The sequence below is a fragment of the Cheilinus undulatus genome, linkage group 16 (genome assembly GCF_018320785.1).
Source record: "Cheilinus undulatus linkage group 16, ASM1832078v1, whole genome shotgun sequence".
In the NCBI taxonomy this organism is placed as follows: Eukaryota; Metazoa; Chordata; class Actinopteri; order Labriformes; family Labridae; genus Cheilinus; species Cheilinus undulatus.
This window is the reverse complement of record NC_054880.1, coordinates 41,983,098-41,999,171: the sequence shown is the minus strand read 5'-3', so window position 1 is coordinate 41,999,171 and position 16,074 is coordinate 41,983,098. Positions and strand designations below refer to the sequence as shown.

General features: G+C 42.2%; 1 protein-coding gene across 4 annotated transcripts in view; it reads right to left on the bottom strand.

Annotated features, from left to right (window-relative positions):
• Positions 1-213: 213 nt before the first annotated feature.
• col16a1 (collagen, type XVI, alpha 1) overlaps positions 214-16,074 on the bottom strand; it is a 169,189-nt gene continuing 153,328 nt past the window's right edge. For all 4 annotated transcript variants that reach the window (XM_041808222.1, XM_041808224.1, XM_041808225.1 and 1 more), the window contains 11 exons: positions 14,500-14,553; positions 14,300-14,353; positions 14,154-14,204; positions 9,510-9,599; positions 9,355-9,390; positions 9,195-9,239; positions 4,085-4,279; positions 3,794-3,857; positions 3,414-3,590; positions 3,248-3,325; positions 214-1,695 (listed from right to left, as the gene is read on the bottom strand). In XM_041808222.1, the coding sequence (XP_041664156.1) occupies positions 1,502-1,695; positions 3,248-3,325; positions 3,414-3,590; positions 3,794-3,857; positions 4,085-4,279; positions 9,195-9,239; positions 9,355-9,390; positions 9,510-9,599; positions 14,154-14,204; positions 14,300-14,353; positions 14,500-14,553 (1,038 nt within the window). In that variant the 3' untranslated portion in view covers positions 214-1,501. The remainder of the gene's footprint in view (positions 1,696-3,247; positions 3,326-3,413; positions 3,591-3,793; positions 3,858-4,084; positions 4,280-9,194; positions 9,240-9,354; positions 9,391-9,509; positions 9,600-14,153; positions 14,205-14,299; positions 14,354-14,499; positions 14,554-16,074) is intronic.

Below are 16,074 nucleotides of genomic sequence, written 5' to 3'. Positions count from 1 at the left end.
AAAAAGGAGGCAAAGACAACTACAAACATGCAAGACATCAGAAACACAAAAGAGCACCTACAAAGAGTTAAAAACAACTAAAATGTCCTTTGAAGAAAAGGAAAGTTGGACCCATGGCTGCCTGTCTCATAATTCTTTCATGGGTGGATAATATTATTTCAAAGGAGCTGAAAACTGAACGCAGTTTGACAATGAGTCACACAAAATACAGCATCTTTGAAAAGCAATTTTATTCAGCATAAGGTCAAACATGTCCAATGGGTTAGGTTGTGAAAAATAAAAGCTCTGGCTCATAGTTTAAACTGCGGTTTAAACTAGAGATGTGGTGGTTAAAATGTCCACGTATAAAAATGATACATTACCAGTCACCTTACAAAGCATCTTTTGTGATGCTTTACAGGCTGTTTTCTGAATCTCTGCAAGATCGTGAGGCTTTGGTGGCAGTGCTCAGTGAGTTGCATTACAGTACATGAGGAGAATAAGCTGCACTATTGCTCATTTTCTTAAACAAGTGCCTGGTGAAGCAGACAGATGGATATTACAGCTACTATGGAGTACAAAATGAGATGGAAGGCTTGTTTTGTCAGATGGGCTGCCTTTAAAATAAGACAATTAACTTAAGCAATGGTTACAAAAGCCAATATGCCTTCTCAGGTAATAATAAATCATAAATAATTTGTTTTTACTGAACATTTAATCCATTCTTAAAACTTAAATATCCCTTTGGTATTTAAAGTTGCTTTATTTCCTCTTAGAATGAAACACAATCGGCCGGCCATGCAAAGTCCTTTATCAAATCTGTTGAAAAAGTATAAAAAGCCACTATATATAAATATAAATATATACAAGACAGTCGAATCCATCAAAGAGGGTATGAATGCACATTTTTGACATCTGTTTTGACTGAACGGGAAATACATTTCTAAGGGAAATCTCTGGGTCAAATTGGCATACGCCACAAGCTCTGAGACGGAATATTAGAAATGCATGAGCTGCACTCTGAATGTGAGTCTGTGAGAAACGAAAAGAGATATGAGTGGTGGAAGCAAAGTGCTACAGTAATTGTGTATGTCCTCTTAATATGGATTTATGAAGGGGAATAAAAGAAAACAGAGGAAGCCAGAGTTAAATGAGAAAAAAATATACAGGTTCTCTTTGCTTGTTTGAAGATGTACCAAAGGAGTGAAACAAGGCAAGAAAAAGAGGTGAGACCACAATCAGAGGCAATGATTTAGTATTCATACCAGAAAAAGGATGATGCAATAAAAATGTGCTACTGGTGCTTCCTTGCAGGCCTCATTCCAGCGGGGCCGATAGAGAAAAATGAAGGCTTTTGCTCAAATGAACAGAGGAAATCTGTGTGGTTTAATCTTTACAATTCAACAACAAAGGAGCTTCTTTTATAACATCTTGTGGTCAGGTTTAATATCTCTGGGTCACCGTCTTTGGCTTCCTGTATTCTTTGTAGTCTCTTTGGTTCAGTCCCCTCTCCTGCAGCCCTCTACCAGGGGCCTTTAATGGGCGGGCCCTTGGGGCTGTACTCTACTTGATGGCTCATACAGTCACCGGGATTACAGCGGCCATCGTTTCCCTTCGAACCAGGCGTACCAGGAGGGCCTGGGATTCCAGGAACTCCCTGCTGGCCAACAGGACCTGGAGGTCCCATCTTACCATAACCTGGGGGGCCTGGGACACCTGGAAGAGGAGAGGAAATGGAGGCAAAGTAGTAATGATTACTGCACTATTGCAAACCTTGAACCTTGTACTGTACATACTCAAAAACCTAAATATTAGTAAGGTGATGTTAATGGAATAGTGAAGAGTTGTTGGAACAATGCTTCTTGGAGATAAACCTTAAAACTGTTGGGAAGTCTGTTTATTTCCCTTTGCCAGGTCAGAGAACGGACAGGACCAATCAGCATTATCTGAGGGAAATAAGGCAGCAGGCGCAGACAAGGTTTGGTTGTTCTCAAGGCTGGCAGCAGTGGCTCTGGTGACTTTGGATGGTCACGAATGGGATTTGGTTTTACAGTAAGCCAGTATGCCAGAAAATGGTGGGTTGCTCCTTCCAGGTGGGGAGAGTGTCTTTGCCCCAAGTGAAGGAGTTCAAGTACCTCAGGGTCTTGTTCAAGAGTGAGGGTAGAAGGGACTGTGAGATCGACAGGTGGATCAGAGCAGACGTTGTACTGCACCGTCATGGTGAAGAGGGAGCTGAACCGGAAAGCAAAACTCTCAGTTTATTGGTCAGTTTTCGTCCCAACCCTTACCTATGGTCATGAACTCTTGGTAAGGACTGTAAGAATGAGATCACAGGTTCAAGCGATCGAAATGAGATTCCCCAGGATGGTATCTGCTCAACCTTAGAGATAGGGTGAGAAGCTCGGACATCTGGAAGGATCTCGAAGAAGAGCCGCTGCTCCTTCGTGTCGAAAGGAGCCAGTTGAGGTGGTTCGTCTGTTGATCAGGATGCCTCCTGGTTGCCTCCCTATCCACGTCCAACTGGAAGAAGACCCTGGGGTAGACCCAGAACTCGCTGGAAGGATTATATATCTCATCCCTAACCCTAGGAACGCATTGGAGCCCCCAGGAGGAGCTGGAAAATGTTGCTGGGGAGAGAGATGTCTGGGTTGACATGCTTAGCCTGCTGCCAACGCGACCCAACCCCGGATAAGCTGAAGAAAATGGATGAATGGAGAAAGCTAGTATGGCTGCTATTTGAGCGATTAGCTCAGATGTAGCTTTAGCAGCAGTTTTTAACGGACTTGGACAGCATTTCTTTTTTGAAAGATGAGCAAAGAACCACACTGAAAGCTTTTCTTGGCAGATGTGTTTTTGCACTTTTTCAACCAGCTGATGAGTTTTATCCACCAACAAGCTCCGCCGTTCGAAAACTATGATAGCATCTGCCATCTCATGTTACTACTGGAGCTGTGCATGCCTGCTAACTCATTTTGTCTTGTCACTCTGATTTGCTCATAATACATGTGACAGACAGAGTTTGGTTTATTCATCTTCTGAGAATAATAAAGAGAAAGTCCCGCCATATTCAAACACTTGGTATGGAAGGTGTCCCAGATGTCCTATGCTCTGGATATATGAAAGTCTATCTGGTATATCAGGTTACAATAATAATAATTCACCCAGGGGACAGTGATTCTAGTATGTTAAATTGTGGCAGGCCCATGTCACAAATCATCAATGGGCTACCATGTTTTCTGTTTGTGGTCAGTGGGGTACTTTATAATACCTGGTGCTCCTGGAGGTCCTATATCTCCCATCTCTCCTACACCTTTATCTCCCTTTACTCCTTGTGGTCCTCGTGGCCCTGCAAACAGAGAGAGTTGCACATTTTGACCATGGCTGTCTGATGGTTTACAGTAAGCTTAAGAGTACACGTAAGTGGTCTAACAGACCTGGGGGTCCGATGCCTCCTGGACGACCTTGTCTGCCAATCATTCCTGGGATTCCTGGTGATCCGGGGGCTCCAGGGTTACCTGGTGCACCATCTTTTCCTGGGGGTCCGGGCCGGCCTGGAGATGCCACCATCTCTACAGGCATCTGCATGCGAGACATGTAGTAGGCCATTCTCTCTGGGGAAGAGGAGGAGAAAGCCACAATAACAAACAAAGCAGCAAGAGCAGCCGTGTCCCAGAGGAGTCTACAAATAATTTGCTCACAGAGAGATGTTCATCTGAGGAAAAAAAATGTTCCTCTCGTCTAAAAACTGCAGAATCTTGCAGGGTAAATGATCCCGTAACAATGTGCATTAGCAGAGATTAACACATGCCCTCACCATCAAAGACCTTGATGACCTGCTGGCGGATGAAGTTCTTGATTTCATCATAATTGACTACAGCCTGTTTTAGAGCAGAGAAATGAGGAGAAAAACAAAGGAGAGAGCATTCATCAAGGTAGATAATTAGAAAAATCATTATTTACAGGAGCAGATGGAGCTGGCGAATGCCTCTGGCCATTGTACAATTTGTCATTTCCTCCTCTCAGAGCTAAGCTGGAGAGTAAATAATTTAAAGCTGGTTAAAAACTTTAAGCAAGGTGCACAGACTGTAATAAACGTGTATCTCACATCGTTTCCTGGTGACCCTGGAGTTCCTGGAAGCCCTGCAGGCCCCTCTGGGCCCGGACTTCCCCTCTCTCCTCTGGGTCCGATGGGGCCCATCATGGGCTGTGCATCCTTGGCTTGGTAACCCCCAACACCTGCAGGGCCTGGTCTGCCAGGAGGACCAGGAGGACCTCTAAGGCCTTGGGCCCCTTGCTCACCCTGGGAGACACACAAACACTCGCGCATTAATGTTAAAACGATAGAAGACAAAACCGTGAAAAGCCCTAAATTAGCTCATAAAAGGGGAGAAAAATAACAATTCCAGTCATGACATGTGAGACACTTTCATCATTTTAAACAGGTTTGTGCTAATTGAATAATAACTACTATTATCAGTAATTTTATGCATCCACCACCTTTTCAAAAATCATTTATTCACTGATTTGAAAAAGAAAGAAAATAATGACCTTGTTTTGACTTCCCTTCGACGTTTAAATTGTTAAACTAATATAAAAATCCTCCTTGTCATGGCGCTTTAGAACTCTTTGTATGAAGCACTTTGATTTGCTTTGTTGCTGAAATGTGCTCTCCAAAGTAGGCTTGCATCCTTACATTTTATTTACTTCATTTTCCAGCAGTAGTGATTGGCTTCCAATTATTTGCTTCTGAGCTTGACTTTTTTAGTCCTACCTCATATCCTCAGTGCTTGAAAAGCACAAAAATAAAGAAAAAGGCTTTATTTCCTATATGAGTGTGGACCATGGCCTGGCACAGCGACCTGTTGATTGTTTTTTCGATAGCCAGAAATTTACCCTCTTTTCACATTACCGAGATAAAGGGAGAAGCATTTGTTATAGTATGATATAGGAAAAATAAAAAGAGATCTGAAGGATACAAGACTAAGTAAAACCCTAGAATATGACTGACCGCAACTATCTGGGATGCCTATTAAAATGCCTGAATGAATTGTGTCTTGTGGACAAAACTGCCACTGTGGCTAATTCCAAGCCAATCACTTCACTAGCAGGCATTGTATACAACCACTTGCAACAACTAACTTCTTTCCCTGTAGTTCTCACAAAGTCATGCTAAAGCAGGTCGGCAGAAGACTGAAAACATCTTTTCTGTTATGGAAGGCTTTCTGTGTTGCCCTCTGTGCTTGTTGTAATAAAGAAATGTTGTCCAGTTCTGGCAAAAGTACTGCTGCAGCTAATTCTGAGCTAATCACTCCACAAGCAGCCACTGTATACAAGCATTCACACAACAACTAACTTTTTCCCCATAACTATCCCATAGTTATGCCAAAGCAGGTTGGCAGAAGAACGAAAACATCTTTCACAACATGAAAAGCTTTTAGGGTTGTTTTAATTCTTTATTTCACACAGAAACATGGTCCAGTTCTTAATCTTAAGCTACAGTATGTCCGAGGTATTCACCACACTGGAGGCAGCCATTACCAACAGTTTTCAGTCCAACTAAACCCCGCCCACAGCGCAACTCTGTATGCATGCCTCTGAAAGTAGAGTCACTCAGTCAGTCACTCAGTCAGTCAGGGACATACAGACCTATGTGTAGGGCTGACCTCAGTGAGATTAGTAATTGCTGGAAAATGGAGTAAATAAAATACATGCCCTCTTTCCATGCTTACCTTATAGACAAATCAACATGTAAGATAATCCTCTTTCATCTGTGGAACTACATGAAGAACAAAAATCACTTCCCACTAAAGTTGAAGATTTTGAAATGAAATGCTAGTGTTAAGTCTGTAAACAAGGAAAAACAGCCTGAGGATGCCCAAAAAGGTCACTAGCCTATTAGTGCAGCAAAAGCTCACTTACAAACAAAAGTAAAGCATGCTTGTTTCATTCTTTAAAAGGAACTATTAAATTCAACAGCTGCTGGCAAGACACGAGATGGTTTTAAGCCTCATCCAAGGCCATATTTGATCAGAGGTGCATAACACCAATAAACCCTTGGAGAAAGCAACTGTTTGTCCAAATAGTGTGATGTCAGTACATGTTTTCACTGCTCCAAGTCAAGTCAGAACCTCCAAAATCTGTTATGTTTGATCGTGCGAATTTCTGATAGATCTCTTATCTTCACTGTGAAATCATTGGTACAAATGGCAGGTGTTTGGCCTGGCAATCTGGCTGAAACTTCTGTTGAGTGGACTTAGAGAATTTTTTTATTAAATCAAGTCAAACTGCCCTTATGTCTGTGGTCTCCCATGCCTGTAAATCAGTTTTTCGAATCCAAAACCGTCCAGTGTTTTGCCAGCTTTTAGCAGGGCACACACTCAAAAAACTCATGCCAATCTTGGGTGAGATCCCCCCTACTTCTTTGGCACAGATGGCGTAGTGGTTAGGCTGAACCCATACACAGGTGGAACTGTGGCTCCTTTCATGCATGCCACTAATTCATCCCTGCTTCTGAATCTATTTCTCCTTCTCTACCTCCTCTCTCAAAAATAGAGGTGCATAAAGCCCAAAAATCATTCTGAAAAAAAGAGAACAAGGGTACTAATGGCCTGATTACTGGATGGTTATTAAGAAGAAAAAAGGGAAGGGAGGATAATGAGGTTATTTAGTGTTTGCTGAAAGGCATGTGGAGAATCATTGGTCAAGTGGAAGAAAGTTCTTTGGTCTGAAGAGACCAAAATGGGGCTTTCTGGCCATCAGAAAGCACCACTGACTCAAAACACTGCACATCACCACAAACACATCATCCCCACTGTGAAACACAGTTGTGGCAGCATCATGCTGTGGGGATGCTTCTTGGCAGCTGGCCCAGAAAGTCTAGTAAAGGTAGAAACTAAAATGAACGCAGCAAAATATGAGAAAATCCCTTATTCAGTCTTCAAGAAACTGTAGCTTGGGGGAAGGTTTATTCCCCAGCAAGAAAACTAGGTCGTTTCCACAGAGCAGTCCGGTTCAGTTTGGTACAGCATGGTACACATTTTTGGACGTTTCCATATAGGAAAAGTAGAGGGGTCCCAAAAATGACTCGTACCGTCCCACTTTGTAGCACCCTTCCATACCTATATTACCCAAAAAGGTGGAGCTAAACACACTAACAAGGGTTTGCACTGATGTCACATCAGTGCGCGACACTACCGCTCAGCTTCAGGCTGCAAAACACAGAAGTCTGCTCTTTTAGGAGCGAGCATATCTGTTTAAATCAGGGATATTTGGACTCGACAGAGATCCATAATGTTTCCTAGTCTGTAGATATCAATATGGGGACACAAATCAAGTTTCCTGACGTTTATCTGGACCTGAATTTAAGTACACAAAGCAGAGCCTGAGGGCTCACATCAGCCTGGTCTATCCGCGATGGCTGGGGAACTAAATTAATGCTGAAGTTTTGTGAAAACGGAGCTGTAGATCAGGTGATTTTCTGTAACTTGTTGTTCATCTACTCCTTACTTTAGGTAACTTGTGAAAAGATCACTCTGTGGTTGCTGAACGTGCTTGTAAAACTTAGGGTAGCCTTTTTTAAAAAGAGATCAATGCACCCAGGATTTCTGACTTAATCTAGTTTGATTTTAACACCAGTCAAACATTTAGTTCTTATGTGACAAATTCTCCTGATACAGCTCTAAACTTTTATATTATGTTGTATAAACTGTTGTAGACTAGAGAATATTATCGGACCGGTACGACTGAAAATGTTTTGGTACACATCAGCTGAAGATGTGTACTAGCCGTAGTTGACATGATTAAGGTTTAGTTATTAAAAAACAGCATGTCTGTGGAAACGCTAACTATTTTAGTGTTCAGCATACCGAACCATACCAAGTTGAACTCAATCAAATTGGACCACCTGATGGAATCGTGGCTAAAGACCCGTAGCATAGAGTCAAAGCCCAGAGCTCAGTCCAACAGAGAGTTTGCTGTTCACGCCTGATCCCTGTGCAAACTCATAAACCTCAAGCAGTTTTGCAAAGAAGAATGGAGTAAAATTGCAGTGTCCTGATGTGGAGGCTCAACTGAGACTTATCCACACAGACTCAACGTTGTGGATCTTGTTTGATCAAGCAAGATTTTGAGTTTTAAGTGTGGAGAATCTGGTTGTTGGTGTGTGAATCTCTTGGTGTGTGTTGTGCTGTTTTGGTCTTCTCGTTGCTTGCAACGAACTAAGAGCGAAACTGTGATATCAATCATGTGTGGGGTCCCTTTTAGTCCGCCAGGTTTTAGCTAACCCTTCATCATCAGTGGCACTTCCAGTCTCATTTTTCAGTCTATAAACAGATGAAGCTGACACCATGCACCATTGGTAACAGCTACTTTTCTTCATAAAGCTTTTCTCGCTAGCTATGTTTTCCTCTTCAGTAGTTTGAATATTTTGCGGGTTCTTAGAGACCTAATGAGGACTCTATATTTCAGCAAATATCGAGCAGGCACAAGCAAAGCTGCTTTTTCACCAAGCTATCACTATCTACAGTAAAAAGAAGAGCCCACCATTAGTGTGGTTTAAATAAACTTAACAAAACAGTGGTGCTGCATTAGCGACAGTGATTTATCGAGGACAAAGAAGCCCATAATGGACGTCTAATGTTTACGTGTCACGTCAGACAAGTGGCTCTTGAAACAGAGGGGAGGGAGGAGAATAGAGGAGTCCGTTCTTGTCTTTCTCCTCTGTTCTATTCTGTGCAGCTAAAACCCTGACAATGCCATCCTGTCAGCGTGACAAATAGCCTCATCTAGCATCTCTCCTCTTGCTTAATAGCATTATCCCAGAGGCAGAGAATAACTTTATCATTGTATCCACCTACAGTGCTGTAAGGAGAGGCTCCAACAGGCTCTTATAGCTACAGAGGTCTGGCAGGCAGCTGGCTGCCAGCTCGCCCAGGGGGTGAAGTGAGGTGAGGAGGAAGGAGGGTGTCGATGGGTGGGTCTGAGAGGGTTAGTGAACTGATGACTGTGTTAAGTGCGGGTGCTGAATGGGCAGAAATGAAGGGAGTGAGAGAGAGAGCGTGTTCAGCAGCGTGGTGTGCCGACCTCCCTGAGCTAAAAGAAACCGAACAAGGGAGCACGTTCACTGAATTCAGATGATCTGCTGAGGTAACGTTTGATGGATGCCCGCCTTGACGACACACTATCACATAATACATCGTCTCACCCTGATTCAGTACCTTTTGACCCGGCGGCCCCATGTCCCCTGGCAGACCAGCCGTGCCCTGTCAAAACAAAGAAAGAAATATCCATCAAGGGAATGAAATATACACATCGCCACATCCATCTCTGGCTATTATACTTTAATGGGGACAAACACCACACCCAGACATTACTCACATCTTTACCCGCAGCACCGTCATTGCCAGGCTCACCCTGAAACAAAAAGTCAAGGAAAAAGAATGAGATATTTTCAGCAGAGTAGCAGCTTGGATGATAATTTATTAAAACGGCTTCATTATGGGTGACAGATCTAGAGGTGAAGAGGTACTAACCAATGGCCCTGGATGCCCTGGTGGTCCTGGAGGCCCTCCCATTCCTGGGATACCCCGCTCACCGGATTGGCCTTTATCTCCTTTAATACCCTGCAGGGGAAGGTTGAATTTTAAATGTGTTTTCTTTCCTCCTCTTCCTTTCTCTAGCACATGTACAACACAATACAAATAGAAAAAATATGTTGCTCACCATAAAAAATGTTTAGACGTTCAATCATTATACATCTAATTAGACACAACATGTACTTCTTGTTCCCTGTGCTGTTTGTACAACAAAGCAGGGCTTTAATTATAAAGGTAACAACGGAGGTTACTCTGGGTGAAGGTGTTTCAGTATAGATTGCAATGGTTACTTTTGAGGCCAGGACTACAAAGCAAATAAAATCTAGCCAAGGTGTCTGTCAGTTACCTTGCTTTTCCAGCCCCAACAGAGGAGATCTCATTAAGCATCAGTGAAGCTGGTTATTAACTCAATAAGAAAACTCAGAGATTCTCTGTGCATGCAAACATTACTATGTGGTGGCAGCAGCACGTAACCAATTACACAATTAAACAAGTGCATGATATTAAATTCATTGTAGTTAAACTGTAGGAGCTTTACTTGGATGAAAAAAAAAGAAAAAAATCTGTTGCATTGCCAAAGAAAACATTCAAAGGAATGAATAAATTATGTATTTTATACAACAATAAATTAATAGCAATTGAAATATGTATCAAACTTATGGTTTGAAAAAATGAGAAATTCTATCATATAGAATGAAATTTGTTTTTTCATGCATCCATTTTGTCGTTCTGCATCTCTCACTTGCTCTTTTTTTTCAATTTGTGCATATCTCTCACCCTGCAACTTCCTCTTCCCTTTCCTAATGTTTCTTTCTTTATTTCTGTATCCTCCTTTTTCTTGATTTCTGCATCTTCCTCTTCTTTTCTTCCTGACTTTCGAGGTTTGCTCTTCTTGCCCTTCCATCTTAGCTCTTTTTGCAACTTCCTCTTCTCTCTCTCTTCATCTTCTCTTTTCCTGCATCTTCCTCTTTTCTTTCCTTCCTTTACTTCTCTCTTTCTGCATCTTCCTCTCATTTCCTCCGGCATCTGCCTCTATCCCTTCACAACTTTTGAGTCAAAAATTATCTTTACACTCTTTCGAAGCCACATTCACCAGTTAAACCCCAGATAAACATCTCATTCTAATATGAAATAAGAAAGTCTTGAATTCCCTGTTATAGGTAACTCATCTGCCACTGCAGGAGTGAAATTCACATGTTGAATGTCCTGCAATTAGATGTTTAAATGTATACAGTGGTGCAGTCGTGACTTAATGTTGCAGGCAAACCTGGAAGTTAGCGTTGCATGGGTTCCCTCGGCGTTGAGCCTATGGGATTTTTCATTGGGTTTTTGGATTATTGCTGAACATAAGCTCTGTGCCCATTAAAAGTTTATGAAACTTACACGTTTTGTTCATAAAGATAATCTTCACAAATTGATAATATAAGCATCATATCTGGTTCGTTAATCTAACTGGCGAAAGTAAAAAGCTAACATCATGCTATATTGAACTACAACACGGTCGACTGAATTTACGTCATTACACACAGATACAGCTGAACGGCTCAGTTGCTTCGGATGATGACATTTGTCGTCCTTGTTAGCTATCTTTTAGCAACCGTCTTTATTAGGACGTGAAAAGATAAACAATTAAAAGATGAGGTATGTTTCAGATGTATTTTATGTTGTAGGATAAAACGTTAAACTCTCCTGAACTTGTGTTTAGCACAGACCTTATTTTAGGCATTTATCTGAAAACACATTCGAAATTCCCATAGGCTTTCAGACGAGGGAACCGGAAGTGCTAAAATGCTAACTTATTTGGCATTTTAGGACTCATTCCTGCACCACTCTATAAATTACTTAAGGCTGTCCAATTGGAAGACGTTCATTCTCATCCCAGAAAGAGTTTTTTATCCTGGCATGTCAATTCAGTGTAGCTAATCATAAATGAAACAATACTTTTGACTAGAAATTAGACGTATGCACACGCATAAAATTTGAGTTTTTGCAGCGTGGTGTCTTTGTGTTTCAATCTGACTAGCCTCTGTTGTCAGAATTAATGCTTTAGTTATAAATCCTGTGTAGTAAAAGAAATGACAAACAATATTGAACGTTAAATATGCAGAATAAACATAAAGTATGACAGCTGCACATGGTACATTTAAGAGCAGAAGCATATGAAAACAGACATATCTAGTAGCATGTAACAGATTTTAGCACTGGTTTCTCACTGACTTTGGAGAAAATCATCTTGAATCAGGGTCAGGTGTGTGTAATTGGCTCTGATTGAGGCCAGGTGTGTAAGCTTACATATACCTCTGAGTTTCAGTGTTCAGAGCTGACTCATTGGGCTCTATTTTCGTAGACCAGGCGCAGGCACGGCACACCTGCCCTACGCCACGCCTGTGCCCAACAACGGGGTGTGTCCAGGGCATTTTGCAATTTTCCTGCACGGCGCAGTCTGGCGCAGTACGGCGCAACGTGGCGCACCCAGGCCTCCGTCCCTCCCACCGGCACAAGTGGCAAAGAGGGAGGAGAGAAGGCGTGAGTGGGTTTAACACAGCTGAGGTTAATCTTCACCAATCAAATGAACGCCTCTCCTTGCCTTTAAATGCGCTGCGGGCAAGGACTCCAAGGACTGATGATGCAAAAACTGCCTGGGAGGAAGTTACTAATATTGTCAATCAAGTTTGCCCAGATATTCTGAGAACCGCTGCCCAATGTAAAAAAACGGTTCAATGATGTAAGGAGAAGGGCCAAAAAAAAGCTGTCAGAGCAAAGAAGGCACACAGTGGCCACCGGGCTGTGCATCAGAGGCCACGATGCGTTTCACCGTGTGGACCACCTCACGGGACAGATGTCATCTGTTCCTGTGTCATGAATAGGAGTACAAAATTAAGTGACAATTACATTAAACACAGCAGCAGGCTAATCCAGGCATCATGCTTGTGATCCATCTGCATTCCTGCTCTGTCATCGCCAAATAGGAGAACCTTTGGTGATATATTCTCTCCCGGTATCTCCTCCTCATCCTCCTTGCAATAATGTACTCCATCTTTTTAGATCACGTTAAGAATTAAGATTAAAACACAGAAATATGGGCAATCACAGGTAAATCCATAAGACACCGACTGACTTACATTTATTCAGCAAGTGTCTCTCTCTTTTTTCTTTTCTTTTGAATTTCATGAGATGATAGAAGCCGAATATATACTCCGTATCGGATGCCATGGCTGTTTGTGGTTGGCTGAGAGATGTGAACGCGTGACAAACATCTTTGATCTGACATCAGATGTGACGGGACAATTTATATAGATACAAATGTATATGCTGGTTCAGACGGTTACATTAAATAGTGGTTGCTGTGATTGTTTTTTGCATTGAAATGTGCCTGACACTCTGGAAACCTGCCTGTGAGGTTTTGGTGACGTGTGCGCACTGCGCGCCTGTCAGCCAAATTACCACTACACCGGGCACGCTTCGCCTGCGCCGAGAATAGACCAGGTTGAAGGCTGGCGGGCTTTCAGCGCACCTTCCGCGCAGTGTTTTGGCACGAAATTGTCACTGCGCCAAGCTGAATCTGTCGACACCTCCCCCTGGTGCGCCGCCACACCCATCTCGGCACAGCCCGGTCTACCAAATTGCCAAACTGACTGCGCACGGTGGTGCACCGGACGAAATTACCACTGCACGGGGTGCGCCACGCTACGCCACCCTGTGCTGCGCCACGAAATTAGAGCCCATTATCTCAACATCAGAGATAGTGAGAGCTTCTTTCTTTGTGGTTTCTGAGTGTGTGCTGTTGTGTTTGTTCTAGGTTTTCAGTCCGTCTAAGGCTGGCTTCACACTAGATAATTTTAGGCCAGGTTTTGTGGCAGATTTGGGCCAATTTCATATGCAATCCTAATTTAGATTATTTCCAAACAGCCAGGTCTGAATGCATGGCTTTGACATTGCTTCTCACAGTTCTGTGCTGGGTTTTACACTACAAACTGGGCTAAATACACCAAGACTTATTGCTATCATGAGCAACTTTGCTGTCAGCAGTTCAATCATTTTTAAAAATTCAAAGAGAAACTATGATATTAGAAAGCATTTAAAAAATCTCATAATCCAAACTAAAATCAACACAAGGGCAGTGACAAGTACAAGAAGGGCAACTGAGAGGAAAAAATGACTGCTTGGATGCACAAATTATGGTTTATAATATCACTTAATTCTCATTAGTGTGTAAGAGGGTTGTTAGTGTTGCTGGGTTGGTCTTTTTTCTACCCTAACCTTTTGTGTTCTCTCTAAAGGTCTCCTGGCAGCCCTTGTGTTTTGGTAAGTGTTTCCTGGGTCTCTTATTTTTTTCAGTCATCTGCTTTTAAACAATGTTGTATTTCCTCCTTATCCAGTGACTTTTAGTTAAGGGAGCTTGTTTGTTTTGGCTCATTGCTATTTTGTTTGTTCTTGTCTTATATTTATTCCCTGTGACTTTTATGGTTATCCCTGTAGGTGAACTTTAAAGATCCTGGTCCACAGCTGCATCCAACTCCAATTCTTCACAGATGTCTAAACCTATTCATGTGTGATGTCATGTTTGAGCATTGGTCTTACCACTCCTGAGGGACCAGGAGGTCCTGGTGGACCAGCTGGACCTGTAGCACCCTAATGAAAAAAGGAGATACACACATTACTCACACACACACACCACAAAAACTGAATATTAAACAAGCTAAGGGTTAAAAGGGCAGAAAGCTTACTATGTGACCGGGGGGTCCAGGTCGTCCCTGAGTTCCTGGGGTTCCAGGATCACCCTGCAAAGGTCAAAGATTGACATTCTGAGCTGTGCATATTTACCCAGACTATGACAAATACACTGTACACTTGCTTTAGGCTTGAAAAATTTTCAGTCCAGCCTAAATGGACGTTGGGTTTTGAGGGAAAAGAGAAAGGTACTAACTTCATGGCCCGGTCTGCCTGGAGGTCCAGGTGGACCTGTGGGTCCAGCTTCACCCTAAAAAGATGCAACATAAAAACACTGTTGGACTGACAGAAATGAGACCTGTACAACATCAGACATATGTGCAATAATATTGCTGAAGAATGCAACAAAATTATGAAGCCCAAGTGAATTCATGTTTGCAAAGTGTTTCCCTGAATTTACATTAAATTATTTTTTTCTGAATGTTGAATTTGTTCCAATCATTCTGAGCATTTATGGCTGCATTAAAATGGTATGAAATCATAGCTGCTATGCCCTCCATACACTGGGTAACATTTAACTATGCTGAGAGATAGTACATTTTGAAATTTTGCTTCTGTGTTTTAGAACATATAAAACACAGAAAATATCATCATTATTACAGTCTTATTTTTTATCTGTTTATTATGTGTACCTGTTCAACTACTCATTAATGTATCTAATCATCCAATCAGATGGCATCAACCATTAATGTGGGCGTGTTCACATGGTTAAGATAATCTGCTGAAGATCAAACAAAGCATTTAAATGAAAATAAAGGAGATGTTCCTGACTTTGAACATGCAGTGGTCTGACAGCTTCTTTTTATGTTGTTTGTGCCAGATTGTAAACCTACACCCATTGACCTTTCAGACTGGAAAGGCTGTTTTTTGGTTCCTGAACCTAATTTTGAAACGGCCGGCGAATAGTTGGTTCTTTCCTGGGAACTGTGACACCATCAGGGGGTGTATCACATTCTAGGTTGTTAAGATGAACAGAAGGCCAGGAGTGTTGGGAGACAAAATGTTTGGTTGTAATCTGGGCATTGACTAACCTGACAGCCAGATGGATTTGTTTCACACCTCCATCTTGTAAACCTTCCATAGACGGTGTTTGAGAAAGGACAGAGACTTGGAAAATAAAACTTGGAGGATGATTGGATGAATGTTCTGTCTGTCACATCTTTACGGGCCAATCAGTGCAACAAAACACGTGACGTCGTAGCCCCAAACCGAAGTACGCCACTACCGATGAATAAAGTCCATAGAGAGCTGCAGAACCAGACCATGGCAACTGTAGACATGTCAGTACACAACTTTTTTCATTTTTGAAAAGAAAACTGCTCATTGCTGTTCTTTGTTATTCTTTTGATGAAAGAAATGTTGTCAAGTTCTGATAAAACTGATGCTCTAACAGCATCCATGCTAATGTCTTCCACCATATCTGCACCAGCCTCTTCTCACTGCTTGCTTACGTCACAACTCCGGCGCGCTCGAAAGTACTGCCCCTCGATGCTGATTGGCCCTGTCACTTTCTAACCGGGCCCAAACGGTTTAGATGGGCGTTTTGCAGGATGGATTTACAAGTAAGATTTATGGAAATGGGAAAAACCATCTGCTTTGCAAGGTTGGGCAAAGGTAAAGGTAAAGCTGGAGAGCAATACAAGGAGGGGTATTTTATGCTGAATTTGTGGAAGAGACAGTGAAGGCTGGGTTCACCTAAACACCAAACCAAATAATGAATAAACTCAAGAAACTGAAGAAGGGATACCGGGACAGCAAGAAAGACTTGTGC